At 43.0% G+C, this 21719-nt stretch overlaps 1 protein-coding gene across 1 annotated transcript; it reads left to right on the top strand.

Moving 5' to 3' along the window:
* Positions 1 to 6048: 6048 nt before the first annotated feature.
* On the top strand, positions 6049 to 17031 carry taf6 (TAF6 RNA polymerase II, TATA box binding protein (TBP)-associated factor). The gene is made up of 15 exons (XM_014123787.2): positions 6049 to 6267; positions 10133 to 10293; positions 10497 to 10583; positions 10964 to 11117; positions 11389 to 11445; positions 11605 to 11721; positions 11994 to 12115; positions 13002 to 13079; positions 13452 to 13553; positions 14333 to 14515; positions 14658 to 14732; positions 14821 to 14946; positions 15254 to 15427; positions 15688 to 15879; positions 16161 to 17031. Exons 2-15 carry the CDS (start codon positions 10138 to 10140, stop codon positions 16455 to 16457), a joined length of 1920 nt encoding a protein of 639 aa, XP_013979262.1. The 5' UTR covers positions 6049 to 6267; positions 10133 to 10137; the 3' UTR covers positions 16458 to 17031.
* Positions 17032 to 21719: the final 4688 nt, after the last annotated feature.

The following is a 21719-nucleotide window of genomic DNA, read 5'->3' as shown; positions in this document are numbered from 1 at the left end:
AGCTTTAGGATATTAATTCATGGAGAGACTATCGGCTCCATAGGCATGTATTTTAGTTTTGATTTTAAGTTTATGTTTGGTAAATTCGCTAGGAGGAGATATGATCATTTTGTTGAAAGTAATTGTTACCCTAACTAAAAGGGCAATGAAAGCTTAGTTGGTTTCAGGTGTTAGACACTGAACCATTGCCCAGACACTATTCTGCACAGTAGGCCGAAATAGTAGCATTGACTAGAACCGGTGAAATAAGAAAGGAGAGAAAAGTTACTATTTACACAGACAAGCACATGGACATTTAAAACCATACAAAACAGCACAGATAAATCTTAAAGAAGATAAAACACTTGACAGAGAATTGTTACAGAATAGCCAAGGATGAAGGCCCCAGGGAGAATTGGACATGTGGAAAATGAAAGGGGGCATCCTACAAGAGAAGGTCTGACATAAGGATAATTGACTTATCCTACCAAAGACATTGTAGGGATACACAGCAATATTGATACATAGGCTAAGCAATGTATCAAGGGGAGGGAAGTATAGTAGAGTAGTTAGGAAAGAGTGATGGCCTAGAGGATAATTACTTAAATAATTGTTTTTTGTAAGAAGATCCATTCCAACATTTGGAATTGGACTTATTGAACTATTCCGAATTAAGGGGAAGAAGGGGTGTTTAACAAGAATAGATAAGTATAGCAAATGGGTAGAAGCATTCCCAACTTACTTGGTGGACATGATTATGGTAGCTAAAATATTAAGTCAAGATATTATCCCTAGAGTTGGTTTACTAGGAGCTATCTCTTTAAATGATGGATGACAGTTTAGCTAATCAGGTAGAGCCTATAGAATGCCAGAGTTAGAGATACCAGAACAGGTAGACATAGAAGTTGAAGAAATACTAGCAGAGCACATGAGAAGACTGTTTGTTAACCAAACCCGTATGTCCAAGATTTTGTGTCCAACAGGTGAATTACAGGAGAAGGTGATTCACTCAATCCAACCAGGATTGAGAATAATTTTGCACGGCCAATTTTTCAGTTTTTTATTTGTTAAAAAAGTTTGAAATATCCAATAAATTTCGTTCCACTTCATAATTGTGTCCCACTTGTTGTTGATTCTTCACAAAAAAATACAGTTTTATATCTTTATGTTTGAAGCCTGAAATGTGGCAAAAGGTCGAAAAGTTCAAGGGGGCCGAATACTTTCGCAAGGCACTGTAGAAACAGGGTTTGAGGATACCAATTTGTGGATGGAATGGATACAATATACAGCAAGGTCAATGGCTAAGGAAGAGTGCTATGCATGTGGAACAGCTAAACCCCGGTTAACAACAGTTCCGTTCCCACTTGATGGAACTAACTCACCTAAAGGAGTAGCGTGTATGGTAAAGCTTTTCATGAGAGTAGGAAAGCCGGACAATGATAGCTGTACTGCTCTACATTATTTGTATCCCCATGTGGCTATTAGATCTAGCCTTCCCCCATTTGTTGTGGCAGGAGGAGACTATTATTGTTTAGCCAGGTACAACCCTCAGGGGAGAAGAGTAGGGGAGGTGGCTAGGTGTAACAGGACTGAGAATGTCACAACTGATGAGACTTTGAAGGATTTGAGAGGATGGTTGAGCTCCGAGGACTTCAGTAAAATGAAAAAACCAAGGGCTGATGTCTGGTGGTTGTGTGGGGGGGTGGAATTATGGCCAACTCTACCTACAAATTGGTCGGGCACATGTGCTCTGGTACAGTTAGGGATGCCCTTCACCCTTATCCAACGTCAAGACCTCACAACAGGGCAGAGGGCGAAAAGGAGCTCTCCGTCAGGGTCTTTTGACGACAGAGTCGACATCGACAGTATTGGGGTTCCAAGGGGAGTGCCAGACGAATTCAAAGCTAGAAACCAGATATGGCAGGATTGGAGTCTAGCATTTTCTGGTGGTCAACTCTCAATAAGAACGTAGATTGGATCAATTATATATATTATAATCAGCAGCGGTTCATCAACTATACTAGGGATGCTATAAAAGGGCTAGCAGAGCAGACTGATGCTACTAGTCTAATGGCATGGCAGAATAGAATCACATTGGATATGTTACTGGCCGAGAAGGGTGGCGTATGTGTGATATTCGGATCAGCATGCTGTACTTACATCCCCAATGACACAGCTCCAGACGGATCAGTGACTAAGGCCCTCGCAGGTTTAACCACCTTAGCCCATGAGTTAGCAGAAAACTCTGGGATAGACGCTTCCCTTACAGGATGGTTTGACAACATGTTTGGGAAATGGAAAAGTGTTGTTAGTACTCTATTGTGGGCTGCTTTCACCTGTATGAGTGTGCTTGTGTTGTGTGGATGTTGTCTCGTCCCATGTGTGAGAGGTTTAATCACCAGGACTCTAGAGAGATCGATGACGCAGCAGTTGGAGAGATATGGACCGATTCCGAGCTCCGATCAGTGGGATGGCGAATGCGGGCCTCCAGGCCAGGAAGATGGCTCCGTCTCTTTCAATAACGAGGAGCCAATGTTTGATGAAACAATTTTCAACATTTAGATAAACTGTTCCTTTAATGAAAATTATTCTGAAAATCCTAAATCGAAGTGTCATAATTGGAAATAGGCCTAGGACAGTAATGGAGGAGTAGGAGGAATATTCATGTATTGGTCTTGTTTAATCCTTGTATCACAATTAAGTTCCATATAGCGTGTGATTTCACAATTATGTATTTCCATATAGCGTGTGATTATTGTATTTCCATATAGCGTGTGATTATTGTATTTCCATATAGCGTGTGATTATTGTATTTACATATAGCGTGTGATTATTAGTGATTACTTATAGCATGTGATCATCATGGTGAATTAGTGAATCATTTAAGGGTGGAATTGATAAGAGAATGATCTAATAAAGGTAAATGAATCAATAAACCATGATGAATTATTAGTCATACAGCAGGTTTAATGAATAATCAATGTAATGATCAATGTAGGGATCGATTAGTCTGATTAGTTCCGGAAAGTCCAGGAACCACTGGAGAGGGAAAGAAATGTGTGTATGCAATTAGTATATAATCAGATACAATGGAGGGAAGAGAACAATTCATCAGGTCTATTATGCCTCCACAGCTATTTGAAGTGCCAGCTATGTCTGTACACTATATTTCCAAATCTCTTCCCTAGCAACTCTAGTGTTGATGTGCTTTTCAATCAAATTCAATCAAATGTCTTTATAAAGCCCTTCTTACATCAGCTGATGTCACACAGTGCTGTACAGAAACCCAGCCTAAAACCCCAAACAGCAAGCAATGCAGGTGTAGAAGCACGGTGGCTAAGAAAAACTCCCTATAAAGGCCAGAACCTAGGAAGAAACCTAGAGAGGAACCAGGCTATGAGGGGTGGCCAGTCCTCTTCTGGCTGTGCCGGGTGGAGATTATAACAGAACATGGCCAAGATGTTCAAATGTTCATAAATGACCAGCAGGGTCAAATAATAATAATCACAGTGGTTGTCGAGGGTGCAACAGGTCAGCACCTCAGGAGTAAATGTCAGTTGGCTTTTCATAGCTGATCATTCAGAGTATCTCTACCGCTCTTGCTGTCTCTAGAGAGTTGAAAACGGCAGGTCTGGGACAGGTAGCATGTCCGGTGAATAGGTCAGGGTTCCATAGCTGCAGGCAGAACAGTTGAAACGAGCAGCAGCACGGCCAAGTGGACTGGGGACAGCAAGGACTCATCAGGACAGGTAGTCCTGAGGCATGGTCCTAGGGCTCAGGTCCTCCGAGAGAGAGAGCGAGAAAGAAAGAAAGAAAGAAAGAAAGAAAGAAAGAAAGAAATTAGAATTAGAGAGAGCATACTTAAATTCACACAGGACACCAGATAAGACAGGAGAAATACTCCAGATATAACAGACTGACCCTAGCCCTCCGACACATAAACTACTGCAGCATAAATACTGGAGGCTGAGACAGGAGGGGTCGGTAGACACTGTGGCCCCATCTGACAATACAAGGCCAAACAGGCAGGATATAACATCACCCACTTTGCCAAAGCACAGCCCCCACACTACTAGAGGGACTATAATTTGTTTTTCAACAGGACAATGACCCAACACACCTCCAGGCTGTGTAAGGGCTATTTGAGAAGCAGAGTGATGGTGCTGCATCAGATGACCTGGCCTCCACAATCAGCTGACCTCAACCCAATTGAGATGGTTTGGAATTAGTTGGACTGCAGAGTGAAGAAAAAGCAGCCAACAAGTGCTCAGCATATGTGGGAACTCCTTCAAGACTGTTGGAAATGCATTCCAGGTGAAGCTGGTTGAGAGAATGCCAAGAGTGTGCAAAGCTGTCATCAAGGCAAAGGATACTATTACTTTTAAGAATCTCAAATATAAAATATATTTCTTTAACACTTTTTTCGTTACTACATGATTCCATATGTGTTATTTCATAGTTTTGATGTCTTCACTAGTATTCTACAATGTAGAAAATAGTAAAAAATGTAAACCCTTCAATGGCCAATCCCTGCTGTACAACAAAGTACGACTTGTACATGGACATAAAATCTTGATATACAGTATCCAGCCGTCTTTTAAATAACTTGGATGGATCAAATCCCTCCCTGTCTTTCTGCAATCTCTCCAACATTTGTAAATCAACTACTTGAGGTGGGAGTAGCCACTCACAGAGATAGGTATCGTGGGGCTAAACTCCCTGCCATACAGTCCCATCTGCCTCACCTGGGTATCACCCACCCATCCAAAGCTTTTATCATTATTCATTTTTTATAATTCTTTTGTCATTTGACACACTTTTTCTCCCCAATTTTGTGATATTATGATCTTGTCTCATCGCTACAACTCCCCAACTCGGGAGAGGCGAAGGTCTAGTCATGAGTCCTCCGAAACATGACCCGCCAAACCACGCTTCATAACATACTCTTGCTTAACCCGGAATCCAGTCGCATCAATGTGTTGGAGGAAACACCTTTCAACTGACAACAGCCTGCAGTCGCCCGGCCTGCCACAAGGAGTCGCAAGAGCATGATGTGCCAAGTAAAGGCCCCCCGGCACTGAACCCGGATGACACTGGGCCAATTGTGCGCCGCCCATGGGACTCCCGGTCACAGCCAGTTGTGAGACAGCATGGGATCGAACCCCAGGCTGTAGTGACGCCACAATGCTGCGATGCAGTGCCTTAGACTGCCTGTAACACCCCTTTTGTGGGGTGAGACATCCCATGTCCCTGTCAATTAATAAAGACGACCTGTAACTCAACCAGTTGAGGCTGCTGAGGGGAGGACGGCTCATAATAATGGCTGGAATGGAGTAAATGGAATGGTATTGATACCATTCCATTCACTCCATTCCAGCCATTATACTCCATTACAGACATTATTATGAGCTGTCCTCACCTCAGCAGCTCTACTGAACTCAACCAACGATTTAGCAGGAATTTTTAATTTTATTTAACCTTTATTTAACTAGGCAAGTCAGTTAAGAACAAATTCTTATTTACAATGATGGTCTATCCCGGCCAAACCCTAACCCGGACGATGCTGAGCCACTCAAGGCCGGTTGTGATACAGCCTGGAATCAAACCAGGTTCTGTAATGACGCCTCCAGCACTGAGATGTAGTGGCTTAGACCGCTGTGCCACTCGGAGCCCAATCCGGATTATAGATTGGTCCCCAGATTAAAAAGAAGTGGATAGGTGTAAGAAATATTATGATGGCATTCCTTTCAAACCTGTGGATTAGGGTTGGAATGCGTTGTAGGAAGTAGATTTAGGGCAAATAGCTCAGAATATAACTAGAACCGTCACTGACAGGCAAAACTAGCCGATTGGTGAAAACATCCAACTAATCTTTACAGATGTATAGTATTAAATATTTCTAAAATCGTTAAAATCGTTAAAAAATAGTATATTGTGAGGAAATTATTATTGAAACTACATTTTACAATAAGACCAACTTCATAAAAATGTATACCACCATAGATACAAATTTACCACGGTTCAAAATATAGGATGACATTACATTCAAGTAAACATGTTTGAGGACCTTGAAAAACAAAACAAGATGGCGGATTTTCTGAAAAAGGGTTCAGAGCTGCAAACCATAGCTAAATCAGTTAAAAATAAATCTACAAATAAATAAATACTGTAATTAGTTAGGTTGGCAAAGGAATCACCGTCAGACATTTAAATAGTATTTGTTTGTTTTGAATAATTTTGTACTTTCTCCTGTTGCTGTATAACGACCGTATTGGTAACTTTAGAAAGGTAAGAGCGCTATGCTAGGCTAATCAACTTGGCTCGCTAGCATTAGCTAACCATTAAATCAGCAAAATGCACCGAACTGTATAAAAATTGTTTGAATAACACATATCGCAGAATCTGCTGCATATGTTGTTTTTGGTTCTGATATGTAATTCGCTTGCAAACTATCTAGTAAAATCTCAGTCCGGGTAGGTAACTTAGACTGGAACGGTCTAGTAGCTAGCTATGCTAACTAGCCTGCATGCCAGCAAGTTGTTATTACATTTCGATGACTACCGTTCACTCTCTTTGAGTTTTAAAGAAGAAGCCTAACGTAGTTTTATAGGCTGTTGACACTATGTAATCAATCAATTGGCTAATTGTTTGGATTCAAATACCAGGCTTGAGCTTCTTGTCATCTCATTTTATCTTATCTCCTGGATCGAAGGCTGGTTCAAAGATTAAGAAATGGCAGCAATTTTCCTCCACAACACACAAGGAGTTTTGAACTGATGAGAACAACCCTGCACTGTAAAAAACAAAGAATGCTGTTGTTTTTACAGTAACTTAATGGCAGACAGTCACCTGTAAGTTACTGTAAACATAGTACAGTATGTTACCCTAAATTCCAAAGAAACTTTGGTTTAACAGTACAGTATATTCCAAATAAACGTTGGTTTAACAGTACAGCACTGTTAAACCAACGTTTCTTTGGAATTTACGGTAACATACTGTACTTTTTAACATTAACTTACAGGTAACTGGCTACCAGTAAGTTACCATTAAAAAAACAGTTTTTTTACAGTGTGTGGGAGGAGCTCAGTCTATGGAAAACATGCAGACGAGGTGGTAGGAAAATGATCAGCAAATTGAACTGCGAGCAGTACAACATGGACACCGGGGTCCAAGATCACTTGCCAGTTCTGCAGGCAGACCCTCGGGCAATTGACGTGACCCACTCCAAGCCAATCCTGTTTATAATGTACATGCTCCCTCTCGGCCAAATCGTCAGAGATTATAACATCAACTTCCACGCTTTCGATAACCAGGTTTACATTAACACCAAACCGGACACCATCTCTGCCCAAGCAAAACTCAGCAGCTGCCTAGAGGACATCAGGGCATGGATGAAAGATAACTTTCTCCAACTGAACAGTAGCAAGACTGAGGCTTTGCTTATTGGGACATCCAAACAGTTTACCAGTGCTGCAAACATCTGCCCTACAATCACTGGCCAGGCCATCCACGTGTCCTCTGTCATCTCCAACCTAGGAGTCAAGTTTGATCCTTCTCTGTCCTTCGATGCCCACATTAAACAAATATGTAAAACACGTTTTCCTTTTTACACTGAACACAAATATAAATGCAACATTTTCTCAGATTTTACTGAGTTACAGTCCATATAAAGAAATCAGTCAATTGTAATAAATAAATTAGGCCCTAATCTATGGATTTCACATGACTGCATCTGTTGGTCACATATACCTTAAAAAAGGTAGGGGTGTGGATCAGAAAACCAGTCAGTATCTGGTGTGACCACCATTTGTATCATGCTGCGCGACACATCTCTTTCACATAGAGTTGATCAGGCTGTTGATTGTGGCCTGTGGAAAGTTGTCCCACTCCTCTTCAGTGGCTGTGCAAAGTTTCTGGATATTGGCTGGAACTGGAACATGCTGTTTTACACATCGATCCAAAGCATCTCAAACATGCTCAATGAGTGACATGTCAGGTGAGTATTGAGGCCATGGAAGAACTGGGACGTTTTCAGCTTCCAGGAATTGTGTACAGATCCTTGCGACATGGGGCTGTACATGAATGGCACGACAATAGGCCTCAGGATCTCGTCACGGTATCTCTGCATTCAAATTATCATTGATAAAATGCAATTGTGTTTGTTGTCCGTAGCTTATGCCTGCCTATACCATAACCCCACCGCCACCATGGGGCACTCTGTTCACCATGTTGACATCAGCAAACCGCTCGTCTCCACGATGCCATACGTCTGCCATCTGCCCGGTACAGTTGAAACTGGGATTCATCCGTGAAGAGTACACTTCTCCAGCGTGCCAGTGGCCATCGTTGGTGAGCATTTGCCCTCTAAAGTTGGTGAAGCTGAACTGCAATTAGGTCAAGACCCTGGTGAGGACGACGAGCACGCAGATGAGCTTCCCTGAGACGGTTTGTGCAGAAATTCTTTGGTTGTGCAAACCCCCAGTTTTATCAGCTATCTTGGTGGCTGGTCTCAGACGATCCTGCAAGTGAAGAAGCCGGATGTGGAGGTCCTGGGCTGGCATGGTTACACGTGGTCTGTGGTTGTGAGGCCGGTTGGGCGTGCTGCCAAATTTTATAAAACGACGTTGGTAGAGAAATGAACATTAAATTCTCTGGAAACAGCTCTGGCTGACATTCCTGCAGTCAGCATGCCAATTGCACGCTCCCTCAACTTGAGACATCTGTGGCATTGTGTTGTGTGACAAAACAGCACATTTTAAAGTGGCCTTTTATTGCCCCCAGCACAAGGTGCACCTGTGTATTGATCATGCTGTTTAATCAGCTTCTTGATATGCCACACCTGTCAGGTGGATGGATTATCTTGAGAAAGGAGAAACGCTCACTAACAGGAATGTAAACAAAATCTCTCAAAATTTTAGAGAAATACGCTTTTTGTGCGTATGGAGCATTTCTGCAATCTTTTATTTCAGCTCATGAAACATGAGACCAAGATTTTACATGTTGCATTTATATTTTTGTTCAGTGTAAATGCCTTCATGCCTTTATCTTCTCTCGGATCGACTACGGCAATGTGTTGTTTGGGAGCCTCCCAGCTAAATCACTACAGAGGCTCCAACTAATCCAGAACAGTGCTGCCAGGGACCTGACCAGGACCAAGAAGTCAGATCCCATCACCCCGGTCCTGGCCCAACTCCACTGGCTACCGGCCAACTACAGGATTGACTTCAAAATCCTCATCCTTGGATTTAAAGCCTTGAATGGATTGAGGTGCACCTACATCAGTGACCTTATCTCAATCAGCGAACCACCTCACTCTCCGCTTCAGCAACTCCCTGCTGCATCAAGTCTCCAAGACACGTCTTTGAACTATGGGGGACCGAGCCTTCTGCTCCCTTGCCTCTTGCCTATGGAATGCTTTCCCTGACCATCTGAGAGCTGCTCCGTCACGCTGAACTTTTAAAACGGCCTTAAAACCCACTACTACAGGCTTTCATAGTCCGAGACCCAATGTAAAATGTATTTAGCACCTAGCCCACTATTGATATTTTACCTCCATTGATTCTAAATGTATGTTATTTTTATTGTATATGTTTTACTTTTTTCTTCAGTAGAGCTTTGAGATAACTCTACTGAAATGCAGTTTTACAAATGAAATGTATTATTATTATGTCAAGTTGAAAACACATGCATGCAAAGCTTTTGCCCATTCTGACAGAATGAGGGAACATCCGCTGACTGGCAGCTAGTATATTTGTGCTGCCTTCAATGAGAGGTGAAATGTGTGTTTTAATGACGTTACAGTAGAGTGGCAAAGCTGGTGGTCAGTCATCTGATCTGTAATATCTTTATCTCTAATCATGAGTTTTTATGTTTTTATTTATGCAATCTTGCATTCACCATCCATTCATGAATTTACAGAAGCCTAACCTTAGATACAGTGACAGCCTGGGATGTAGCCTGGATTCAGAGGCATGCTTTGTGTTCAAAACAAGATGAGTCGTTTTTAAATGAATCAGAATAATGTTTGTTTTCAAAGATGCAGCTGGAAGTGAGTTATAACATGGCCATTAGAACCCCAAAAAAGGGAAAAATTGTTTTCTTTCAGCTTGACGTCCCTCCTCATTCACCTCCCAACTATCCCTCTGTCCCACAGCCACCATGGCGGAGGAGCGGAGGCCGAAGCAGTGCACTGTGGTTTTGCCCACTGAGTCCATGAAGGCCATGGCAGAGTCCATAGGAGTGGGGCAGCTACAGGAGGAGAGCTGTGCTGCCCTGAGCGAGGAGGTCAGCTACAGAATAAAGGAGATCGCCCAGGTAAGAACAGGGCCGTGTTCAGTAGGGCATACCGTAGCAAAATGATTTGTGGAAAATGAGAATCTGTTCTTATTGGATGACTCACTCTGACATGTTGCACCTCAGTTCATATCAATACCAATGAACACAGGGTAATTATGTTATGTTATGAAATGTGATCCTTTGCTCATATTTTCTGTTTTCCCCCTCCCTTTGTCTTCCAGGACGCGTTGAAGTTTATGCACCACGGAAAGAGACGTAAACTGACAACCAGCGACATAGATCATGCTCTTAAACTGAAGAATGTAGAGGTGAGGGGGACTATACTACGCAATCATGGAGAAATGGTTCTTTCTTTGGAGAACTTTTCACAGGACCTCAATTAAATATATAGGCTATATTGAAAGCAACATTTTAGATGTTATTTACATAAACAGACTTGGTTGAAAATGTCAATAGAGCAATTACTAAGCTATCATCAGATAAATGATTAAAGCCACTGTACAAATTCAACCAAACCTGTTTTTGGTTGCTAGTGTTACAGAATGTATTGATATCAGTCAATTGGTGGTATAGTTATTGATGGAAGTCACTACACATGAGTTGCACATTTCAAGTCACTGCACATATACATGCACCATTTCAGTTTCAGTCTGTATCTATGCAACCATCCCAGTGCTCTCCTCCACAGCCTCTGTATGGGTTCCAGTCGCAAGAGTTCATCCCGTTCCGCTTTGCCAGCGGAGGAGGGAGAGAGCTTCACTTCTACGAGGAAAAGGAGGTGGACCTTAGTGACATCATCAACACACCCCTCCCTAGAGTCCCACTTGATGTTTCACTCAAAGGTATAGTTCTATTTTGTTTTGTAAAAATGTTATATTGATTTTACAAAAACATATCTCCACACAGAATGATACTGACGCATTCAAACATTTCAAAGGTATAGGCCTACTTGTATTGATGTTGATTGTATTTTATTAGATACACTTCCAATGGTGTAGATTATGTCCTGTGTTATCCATATGTCATATGATGGTATTATCTTTAAACAAGTGTTTGGGTTTGTTGATTATACAATCTCTTGTTGTAGCTCCTCTCTTGTTTTCTGTTCCTCAGCTCATTGGTTAAGTATTGAAGGTGTCCAGCCTGCTATACCAGAAAACCCACCCCCAGGTGAGATGTCTGTGTCTGTCTGTGTTTGTCTGTTTCCATCCTTCTCTATCATCTACTTGAGTAAAGCAGCATTCTTCTCTAATCAACCACATTTGCTTCATGTGTATATTTTCACTGTGTATATACCATCTCACCTCTTTCCCCTTCTCTTTCCCTCAGCCCCCAAAGAGCAGCAGAAGGCTGAGTCTACAGAGCCCCTCAAGGTGGTCAAGCCTGGTCAGGAGGAGGAAGGCTCCATCCAGAAGGGCCAGGGAGCTACATCTGCAGAGGCTAAAGGTCAGGAGCTTCTGATGTGTCTGTACGCCATCTTAAAATTGTATGTGAACAAGTATACCCTTTTCACACATAACGTGTCAAACCGAACCATCTATGTTGGCTCTGATATTTTCTTTTCACATTGTCCTTTCCAGCACGGTTGGTAGATGTGTAACTAAGCCAGTGAAGTGCAGCTTGGCTCAGCACGGTAGTGTGAAAAGGATACTAGAAAAGCTATTCTTATTTAATCAATGTTTGTGGTCCCTGTGTCCCTCTGGTTTGGTCCCTCCCAGGTAAGAAGGAGGGTCTGATGAGGATGAAGCCCCGCAGTACTCACGAGCTCTCAGTGGAACAGCAGCTCTACTACAAGGAGATCACAGAGGCCTGCGTCGGGTCCTGTGAGGCCAAGAGAGCTGTGAGTCAACCGTTTGTGTGCACACGTGCGAGAATTTTGTGTCTGAGTCAACCAGGTTTTTGGCTAAAATGTCCTGGTACTGGGTAATGTTCATGATGCTGTTGACCTTAACAAGAGCCTAGGACCAGTGGAAACAAAATAGCCCCATAACATCAAAGATCCACCACCATATTTTACAGTAGGTATGGGGTTCTTTTCAGCTTATCACATCCTTCTCTCAAAACCATCACTGGTGTGCGTGACCAATTGAGATATATTTTAATGTCATCCAACAAATGTAAATGCCTGCATTTTGCTAAACGGCATTGGCACTTAGATTGGAACCGGTGCTATGGTCAGATGACATTAAAATAGAGCTCTTTGTCCAAGTACACCGGTGGGTTTGGCGTCGAAAGAAGAATGTGATTTTGCAATGGCCATCTCCAGACTTGAACCCCATTGAAAAGCTGTGGTTTGAATTAAAGAGAGCAGTCCACAGATTCTGTATGGAGGGATTAAGTTCTGTAGTCTCATAAAACATGATAGAAACAGGCATAGTGCCTTTATCCTCCTAAGGGGAGGGGGTATTGAAAACGGTGCCATCATTTTGACCCCTATCTTCTTCAGAGAAAATACATTTTACCTGTTAAACAAAATATCTTTCTTTGAGCAATTGTTTTAATATAAAATAATAAATCATTTTCCTAGAATTTTTTTGCATACAATATAGCTAATTATTAATATTATTTATTTTATACAGTATTTTTTGCACATTTTTATCAAGGGTGCCAATCATTTCGGTCAGGACTGTATGTATGCATTTATGTATTTATGTGTGTATGGGTTTGTTATTGTCACGTTATAATGCCATCTCTCTGACCCAGTATGTCTCTCTTGTCTTCTTCAGGAGGCTCTACAGAGTATTGCTACAGACCCTGGGCTCTACCAGATGCTCCCCAGATTCAGCACTTTTATCTCTGAGGGGGTGAGCTGCTTTTCCTTCCTTCCAATCTCTATTCTGCCGGCCTGCCATCTACCCTCCAAGATAGGTTTCTGCTGATGGCACACACTATTTCTCAATTGTCGAAACGAATCTTCCCTTTCTTCATCCTCATCTTATTCACTGCACTGATCTGAAAGAACTGACCAGGTGAAAGCTAGCCTAATGATGAGCTTAAACTATATTGTTTTCACCTGTCAAATCATTTCTAATCAGTGCAGGTGAAGGAAAGGAGATGAGGAGAAGACATATTTTCAAGTTATTTAGATAGAGCCAAAGTGTTTCAGTGCAGTAAAGATCATGACCCTGTGACCTTTAGCTTGTTCTTCTCTCTTACGTCCTCCTCTCCTCCTGTAGGTCCGTGTGAACGTGGTGCAGAACAACCTGGCCCTGCTCATCTACCTGATGAGGATGGTCAAGGCCCTCATGGACAACCCCACCCTCTACCTAGAGAAATATGTAAGAGTTCTAACACAACTAAATATCATACACAGTAAACTGAAAACTAAAGCAAAACACATGACACAGGTCAATATTACACACAGTAAACTGAAAACTAAAGCAAAACACATGACACAGGTCAATATTACACACAGTGAATTGAAAACTAAAGCAAAACACATGACACAGGTCAATATTACACACAGTAAACTGAAAACTAAAGCAAAACACATGACACAGGTCAATATTACACACAGTAAACTGAAAACTAAAGCAAAACACATGACACAGGTCAATATTACACACAGTGAATTGAAAACTAAAGCAAAACACATGACACAGGTCAATATTACACACAGTAAACTGAAAACTAAAGCAAAACACATGACACAGGTCAATATTACACACAGTAAACTGAAAACTAAAGCAAAACACATGACACAGGTCAATATTACACACAGTGAATTGAAAACTAAAGCAAAACACATGACACAGGTCAATATTACACACAGTAAACTGAAAACTAAAGCAAAACACATGACACAGGTCAATATTACACACAGTAAACTGAAAACTAACGCAAAACGCATGACACAGGTCAATATTACATACTGAAAACTAAAGCAAAACACATGACACAGGTCAATATTACACACAGTAAACTGAAAACTAAATGATAATATAATTCTAATAACCTTTATTTCTGGAGCATTTTGATACAGACAGACCTCAACTCAGTGCTGATCATAAGCTGCCATTTGATGTGTCCCTCTCTTGGTTCCCTGGACGTGGTCTAGCTGCATGAGTTGATCCCAGCGGTGGTGACGTGTATAGTGAGTAAGCAGCTGTGTTTGCGGCCTGACGTGGACAACCACTGGGCTCTGAGGGACTTCGCTGCCCGTCTGATGGCCCAGAGCTGTAAGACCTTCAGCACCACCACCAACAACATCCAGTCACGCATCACCAAGACCTTCACCAAGGTATGATGCATCCGATTCATCAACTTTTACTTGGAAGGAAGTGTGTGTGTTTAGTTGAAATAAATAACATATAATACTGGGATTGAGACAGTAAGCGTTATTCTGAGCCATGAAAATCTCCTTCCCTTCATCTTTCTCTCAGAGCTGGTTGGATGAGAAGACCCAGTGGACGACACGGTATGGCTGCATCGCTGGACTGTCTGAACTAGGACCTGACGTGAGTACTGCCATTTGAAGAAATATTCTCACCCTGTTCTGAGCTGTGGTATAATAGTGTACTCTCATCTCTTTCTCCCCCCCTCCAGGTGATCAAGACGTTGATCCTGCCCAGGCTCACTATAGAAGGAGCTCGTATCAAAGCTGTGTCTGAGGGACCCGTGGTCTCCAACATCGATAAGATAGGAGCAGACCACGTCCAAAGCCTTTTACTGGTGAGCCAAACACAAACTGTTATTGTTCTACTTATTATTGTTGACTAAAATGTTAATATTCCATTGAAGATGCATCTTTATGATAAAACATGTTTGTTTTATTATTCTATTGTTAAAACAAATAGGACCACAGGCAACATATTATATTGACCGATACATACATATAGGGCTGGTTTCCCAGACACAGATTAAGCCTAGTTCTGGACTAAAAAGCTCCACTGAACATGCTTTTTAGTCCAAGACTGGCTACACATACCCACCTTGAAGAGAGACATTGATCCTTGACTAATATCCTCTTTTCTCTCAGAAACACTGTGCCAGCGTTATTGCCAAGACTCGTCCCCTGCCTGACAACATGGAGCAGTACCGGGCAGACTACGGTTACCTGGGGCCCATGCTCTGTTCCCACGTGGTTAAGGCCCGGGCCCAGGCAGCACTACAGGCCCAGCAAGTCAACAGAACTACACTCACCATCACACAGGTAGGACACCTAGATGTGTAAAATGATGTATATGAACTGCCTAAGGTTGGAGTCAATTCCATTTCAATTCAGTTCAATTTATATTCCAATTCAAATTTTTCTCATTGAAAAATGATTTAAATTTCTGTTTACTTCCAGAACTGAAATGAAATTGACCTCAATGCTGATATGAACTGACAATATCAGCAACTGTAATGATCCAACGTAACGTTACAAAACACTATCTGAAGTCCTACTGTATCTGTCTGTCTGTGTTGCAGCCTCGGCCCACCCTAACGGTGTCTCAGAGCGGGATAGGAGGGTCGGGGGGGTCCCGTTCCCCCAGCATCATCAAGGTTCCCAGCTCCCTCACCCTCATGTCCACCCGACCAGGCACCCCAACACAGCCATCGCCCCCTGCAACCAAGTACATCGTCATGGCAACCAGTGCAGGGGCATCTTCCACCCAGCAGGTACTGGACTTGTTGTTTTTTATCTTGATTTGCAATTATATGAAATAGTAACAAAAACAAATGTATTTAAACTCAGAAATTGTATTCACTCTATGTCCTTCTAGATTCACTTGTAAGGTGTGGTCGTAAATAAACATTTAATATACAGTCATTGATATCCTATACATTCCCTTTTTTATAGACCTTCAAGTTTCTCTGATAAAAGCTTCCATGAAAAGTGATTATCTAGATGCCCTAGTTAAGTGTTGTGATGTGTAATGTAATATTCCCCTCTCCTCCAGGTGATCACCCTGAGTTCCTCCTCGGGATCCTCGGTGACCAGCACGGTTGCCAGCGCTACCTCCACCCTGCAGCCTCTGGTCAAGCTGGAGTCCAGAGGGGCTGGCGGCCTTGGGGGGTCGCGACCCCTCCAGAAGTACATTGTGGTGTCTCTCCCCACGTCCGCCTCTTCCTCCCTGGAGAGTAAGAGTGGCATGCTCCCTCCCTCCTCTTCCTCCACCTCTCCCATCTCGCTGGAGGCCGGGATGAAGATGGATCGCTCAGACTCTCCCGGGGCCAGCACACAGTCCCCGCACTAAGATACTGGCTGCGTCCCAAATGGCACCCTACTCCCTATATAGTGCACTACTTTTGACCAGGGCTCATAGGGCTCTGTTCAAAAGTAGTCCAGGATCCATAGGGCTCTTGTCAAAAGGAGTGCACTATATGAGGAATAGGGTGCCATTTGCGACGCAGACACTGGCTTGTAATTGGCTTAGGGCGGTCAGACAGCCCTCTGATTGGCTGTTGATGGTGATAATGAGAGATACCTCTACCTCTCCGATAGGACAGAGATTAGGTGCCTGAAGAGGGAGGAAGGGATTACATTTGGAAGCAGGGGTGGAAACTAGCTACTTCTGAGTCTAGAGTAGCAGAAGAATTGTCAGAAAATGGGGATATTATGCGAAAATGATTGATAGAGACCAGATGGGATGGAGGGAGGAGTGGATGGATGGGTGCATGCAGTAAAGTGCACAAATCGCATCTCTTTTCTTATTGTACATACATTCACACTTGTCTAAAAGCTGTGTGGGCATTTATAATGGTTCAACCAACATTCTAATTGATTTCATGTTCCTTTTTTACACTATAATAAACCTGATTTTGTAATGATTTTATGGCGATTGCTTCGTATTTTAATTAGTGGAGGTAGCCTGGGTGTCAGTCAGTTTCTGCTCTCTTGTCAATTCCTTATGGATTTTTCTTCCAGACTTGACATGTTTGGCTTTACAATGACAGCAATGGAGTTGGCATGAGAGCAAACGGATCTGGAACTAAGCTAGAGTGCAGGAGGATGATTGACAATATGGTTAACAGCTGACAATAGAAATACAATTCAGTAGCCTAAAGACCTACATTCCTTACATAAACATCCTTACATTCTTAGGAAGCAATGCAGGTTGTTGTTGCTGACACTTAACATTGAAGAGGTGGGAAAGGAATTGTGACAAACGTGCCATATACAGTGACTTCTGTAAATATTGGGACTTTGAAGTGTTTTTTTCTTCTTTTGACTCATTACTCCAAAAGTTTGGATTAGAACTCAAATAATGACTATGAGGTTAACGTGCAGACTGTCAGCTTTCATTTGAGGGTATTTTCATCCATATCTGGTGAACCGTTTAGTAATTACAGCACTTTTGTACATAGCCCCTCCCATTCTAGGGGGGACAAAAGTATTGGGACAAATTCACTTATGTGTATTAAAGTAGTGAAATATATTTGGTCCCATATACATCAAGCTTGTGACTACACATTTGTTGGATGCATTTGCTCTTTGTTTTGCTTGTGTTTCAGATTATTTTGTGCCCAATAGAAATTAATGGTAAATAATGTATTGTGTCATTTTAGAGTCACTTTTATTGTAAATAAGAATAGAATATGCTTCTAAACACTTCTACATTAATGTGGAGGCTACCGTGATTACAGATAATCCTGAATGAATCGTGAATAATGATGAGTTACAGGTGCACAAATATCATACCCCAAAGACATGCTAACCTCTCACCATTAGTGGTAGGTCAGCATTTTTGGGGGGGTATGATATTTGTTAACCGCTAGGCTAGCTGCCGCTAGGATGCTGCTCATCCTTTAAACAATTAAAGAGCTGTGCCTGCCTTAGCTCTGGTCCTGGGCCCGTTTCCCAAATCAAGAGCTGTGCCTGCCTTAGCTCTGGTCCTGGGCCCGTTTCCAAAATAAAGAGCTGTGCCTGCCTTAGCTCTGGTCCTGGGCCCGTTTCCCAAATCAAGAGCTGTGCCTGCCTTAGCTCTGGTCCTGGGCCCGTTTCCCAAATAAAGAGCTGTGCCTGCCTTAGCTCTGGTCCTGGGGCCATTTCCCAAATAGAGAGCTGTGCCTGCCTTAGCTCTGGTGCTGGGCCCGTTTCCCAATAGCCATGGAATTTAGGCTTACAAGTGTTTTAAACTATGCCTATTTTCCACTACGTCCGTAAATGTAACATGTGTTTCCCAAAACGCCATGCAGAGAGAACGGTTGCTAAGTGCGTCGTTGGAGCAATGCTGCTTTCGCATCAGTTTTCTCCATTCAAATCTTTCCTTAACATTAGAATTATGTCACAATACTAACGACTGAGATATTACCACCTACGGCAGCAAATATTGAGGCGGTTTATTATAACGCTTACCCAATAAAAATGCACAAAATCCCCGATTTGGCACATCATTGCGCACATGTTAGGTCACACATCATTGAATACAGTATATTGAGAAAAATTACAGACAGTGGCCTACATGTTGCAAAATAGAACTCAATTGAATGAACATGAAATGTAGGTATATAGCCTACTGCTAATTAAGATGGTTCTGTACTGGATGGCCACCGTTTTGCAAGCTCTGATCCAACTTTTTTTGTGATTATTTTGTCATTTATTTTTACTCTATTTTCACTAAATGTATCTGCTATTATTTCTTACAACCAACAAGAAGTCTTTAACATCAGATTGGGCTCTCTATGTAATTCCAATCCAATTTTCGGGCTACCCAATAGGAAAGCCAGCCTTACAGAGGCAAGAGAGGGGGGATCCTGGTGAGATTAAGGCGAAGGGAAAACCGACCACCTCTTCCTTCTACTGGCTAACGTACAGTCACTTGATAATAAAATCGATGACCTCCGATCACAGATTTGCTACCAACGGGACTCTCAGAACTGCAATATTCTTTGCTTTCAGAAACATGGCTCCCGGACAAAATACCCCCATGGCTATCCAACTTGATGGGATTCTCCATTCATCAGGCAGACAGGACAGTGGAGTCGGGGAAATCTTGAGTGGGGGAGGGGTTTGCCTCTTCATCAACTCCAACTGGTTTGCTAAGCTAATTCCAGCGTGATGGAAGTGTCTTGGAATACCTGATGGTGAAATGCCTACCCTTCTACCTCCCGAGGGAGTTTTCAGTTGTTATCGTGACTGCTGTATACATTCCACCTCCAGAAAATAAAAAGAACAAGCTGGTGCTAAACAAACTGTACTAGTCTATAAACAAGCAGGAAAACCTACACCCAGAGGCTGCCTTTCTGGTTGCCGGTCATTTTAATTTGGCGTCACTAAGACACATGATGCCCAACTTCCATTAACACGTCTCCATGACTCCGTACTATTGCAGTAGCAGTAGCAGAAAACGGAAGTACCCGCGATTCCCTCCGTTGAGAAATGGTCACCAGAATCAGAGGTCATGCTACACGACTGCTTTGCTAGCGCTAATTGGAATATGTTTCGAGACTCCGCCGATAACATTGACGAGCTAACCACCTCCGACACTGGCTTCATTAAAAAATGCATCGGCGATGTTGTACCCACGGTTAGGGTTCGCTGCTTCCCCAATCAAAAGCCAAACTAAACTAAAGAACAGGGCTACAGCACACAGAGCTATAGTAGACAACCCTGACACTACGGCAGAGGACAGGAATAAGAGAAGTCCCGCTATGACCTCCGCAGAGTCATCAAACGAGCAAAATGACAATATACTGTAAGAAGTAGGTGGCTCCAACACCCACCACATGTGGCATGGGCTACAGTCCATTACGGATTATCCAACTGTGATCTGCCCCACGATGCCTCTCTACCAGACAAACTCAATGCTTTTTATGCAGGCTTTGACAACAACAACATTGAGCTGGGTGTGAGAGCCACCACCAACCCAGAGGATTGGGTGACTCTCCAAGGCCAAGGGCAGAAGTGTCTTTAATCAGATCAACACCCACAAGACTGCAGGCCCCAACAGCATTCCAGGATGCATTCTTAGAACACCTGTCAGGCATAGTCACAGTAATTTTCAACCTCTCCTTGTCCCAGTCTGTAATCCCCACATGTTTTAAGATGATCACAATCATTTGTGTTCCTAAGAACACTAAGGCTTCATGCCACAATGACTACCACCCTGTAGCACTCACTTCTGTAATCATTTACATTTAGCAGACACTCTTATCCAGAGCAACTTACAGTAGAATACATTTCATTTATTTTTTTTATTTTTTTGTACTGGCCCCCCATGGGAATTGAACCCACAACCCTGGCGTTGCACACACCATGCTGGCGTTGCAAACACCATGCTCTACCAACTGAGCCACAGGGAAGCTGTATGAAGTGCTTTGAGAGGCTGGTTATGGCACACATCAACTCCATCATCCCAGACAGCATAGACCCACTCCAATTTGCATACCGCCCCAACAGATCCTAGACTATGCTCTCCACACTGCCCTCACCGACCAAGATAAGAGGAATACCTATGTGAGAATGCTGTTCATTGACTACAGCTCAGCGTTCAACACCATTGTCCCCTCCACGCAACCAAGCTTAGGACTCTGGGTCTGAACACCTCCCTCTGCAACTGGATCCTGGACTTCTTGATGGGCCGAACCCAGGTGGTAGACAACATCACCTCCACCATGCTGAACTTTAACACAAGGGCCCCACATGGGTGTGTGCTTAGTGCCCTCCTGTACTCCCTGTTCACCCTCGACCGTGTGGCCACACACGACTCCAACACCATTATCAAGTTTGCTGACGACACGACGGTGCTATCACGACGGCCTGATCACCGGCGACGATGAGTCAGCATAGCATACAGGGAGCATGTCAGTGACCTGGCAGTGTGGTGCTGGAGCAACAACCTCTCCCTCAACGTCAGTAAGACCAAGGAGCTGATCGTGGACTACAGGAAACCGGGGGTGAGCACGCCCCCATCCACATTGACGGGCGGCAGTGGAGCAGGTAGACTGCTTCAAGTTCCTCTGTGTCCAAATCACCGGAGACTTAAAATGGTCCAAACACGCACAGTCATGAAGAAGTGCGACAGTGCCTCTTCCCCCTCAGGAGGTTGAATTTTTTTTGGAATGGGCCCTCAAATCCTCAGAATGTCTCTACAGATGTACCATTGAGAACATATTGGATGGTGATCAGGATCAGGAACCAAGATGGCAGCATGTCAAGTCGTTTGTCTGTGACTAGTAGATTTTAACCTACTAATAACCTATTAATTTATGGTGGAGCAAATCCACAATTTCCTTGTTGTGTAGTGCAAACGATTTTGTTTTGCTGGTGTAAAGATCGCGGGTCTCCCTCAACTCGGATACATTTCTTTTCTTGCTTTTTGCACTTCTTTACTTGAAGTTTACCAAAGTAACCCTATCTCTGGTTGGCCTGGGTTCTATCCTCAGCTTTCCCTCTGCGGAGTGTCTCGTCCAAGCTGCTCCTCTTCCCTCTCCGCCTGGCTGTCAGAGGCAGCTCAACAATCCCCAACCCGTTCTCTCAATCAACCCCCACACCCAATCTACTCACACGCGCACAC

Source organism: Salmo salar, chromosome ssa10, assembly GCF_905237065.1.
Source record: "Salmo salar chromosome ssa10, Ssal_v3.1, whole genome shotgun sequence".
Classification (NCBI taxonomy): domain Eukaryota; kingdom Metazoa; phylum Chordata; class Actinopteri; order Salmoniformes; family Salmonidae; genus Salmo; species Salmo salar.
Note: the sequence above shows the minus strand (reverse complement) of the source record. Positions and strands in the feature narration are given on the sequence as shown.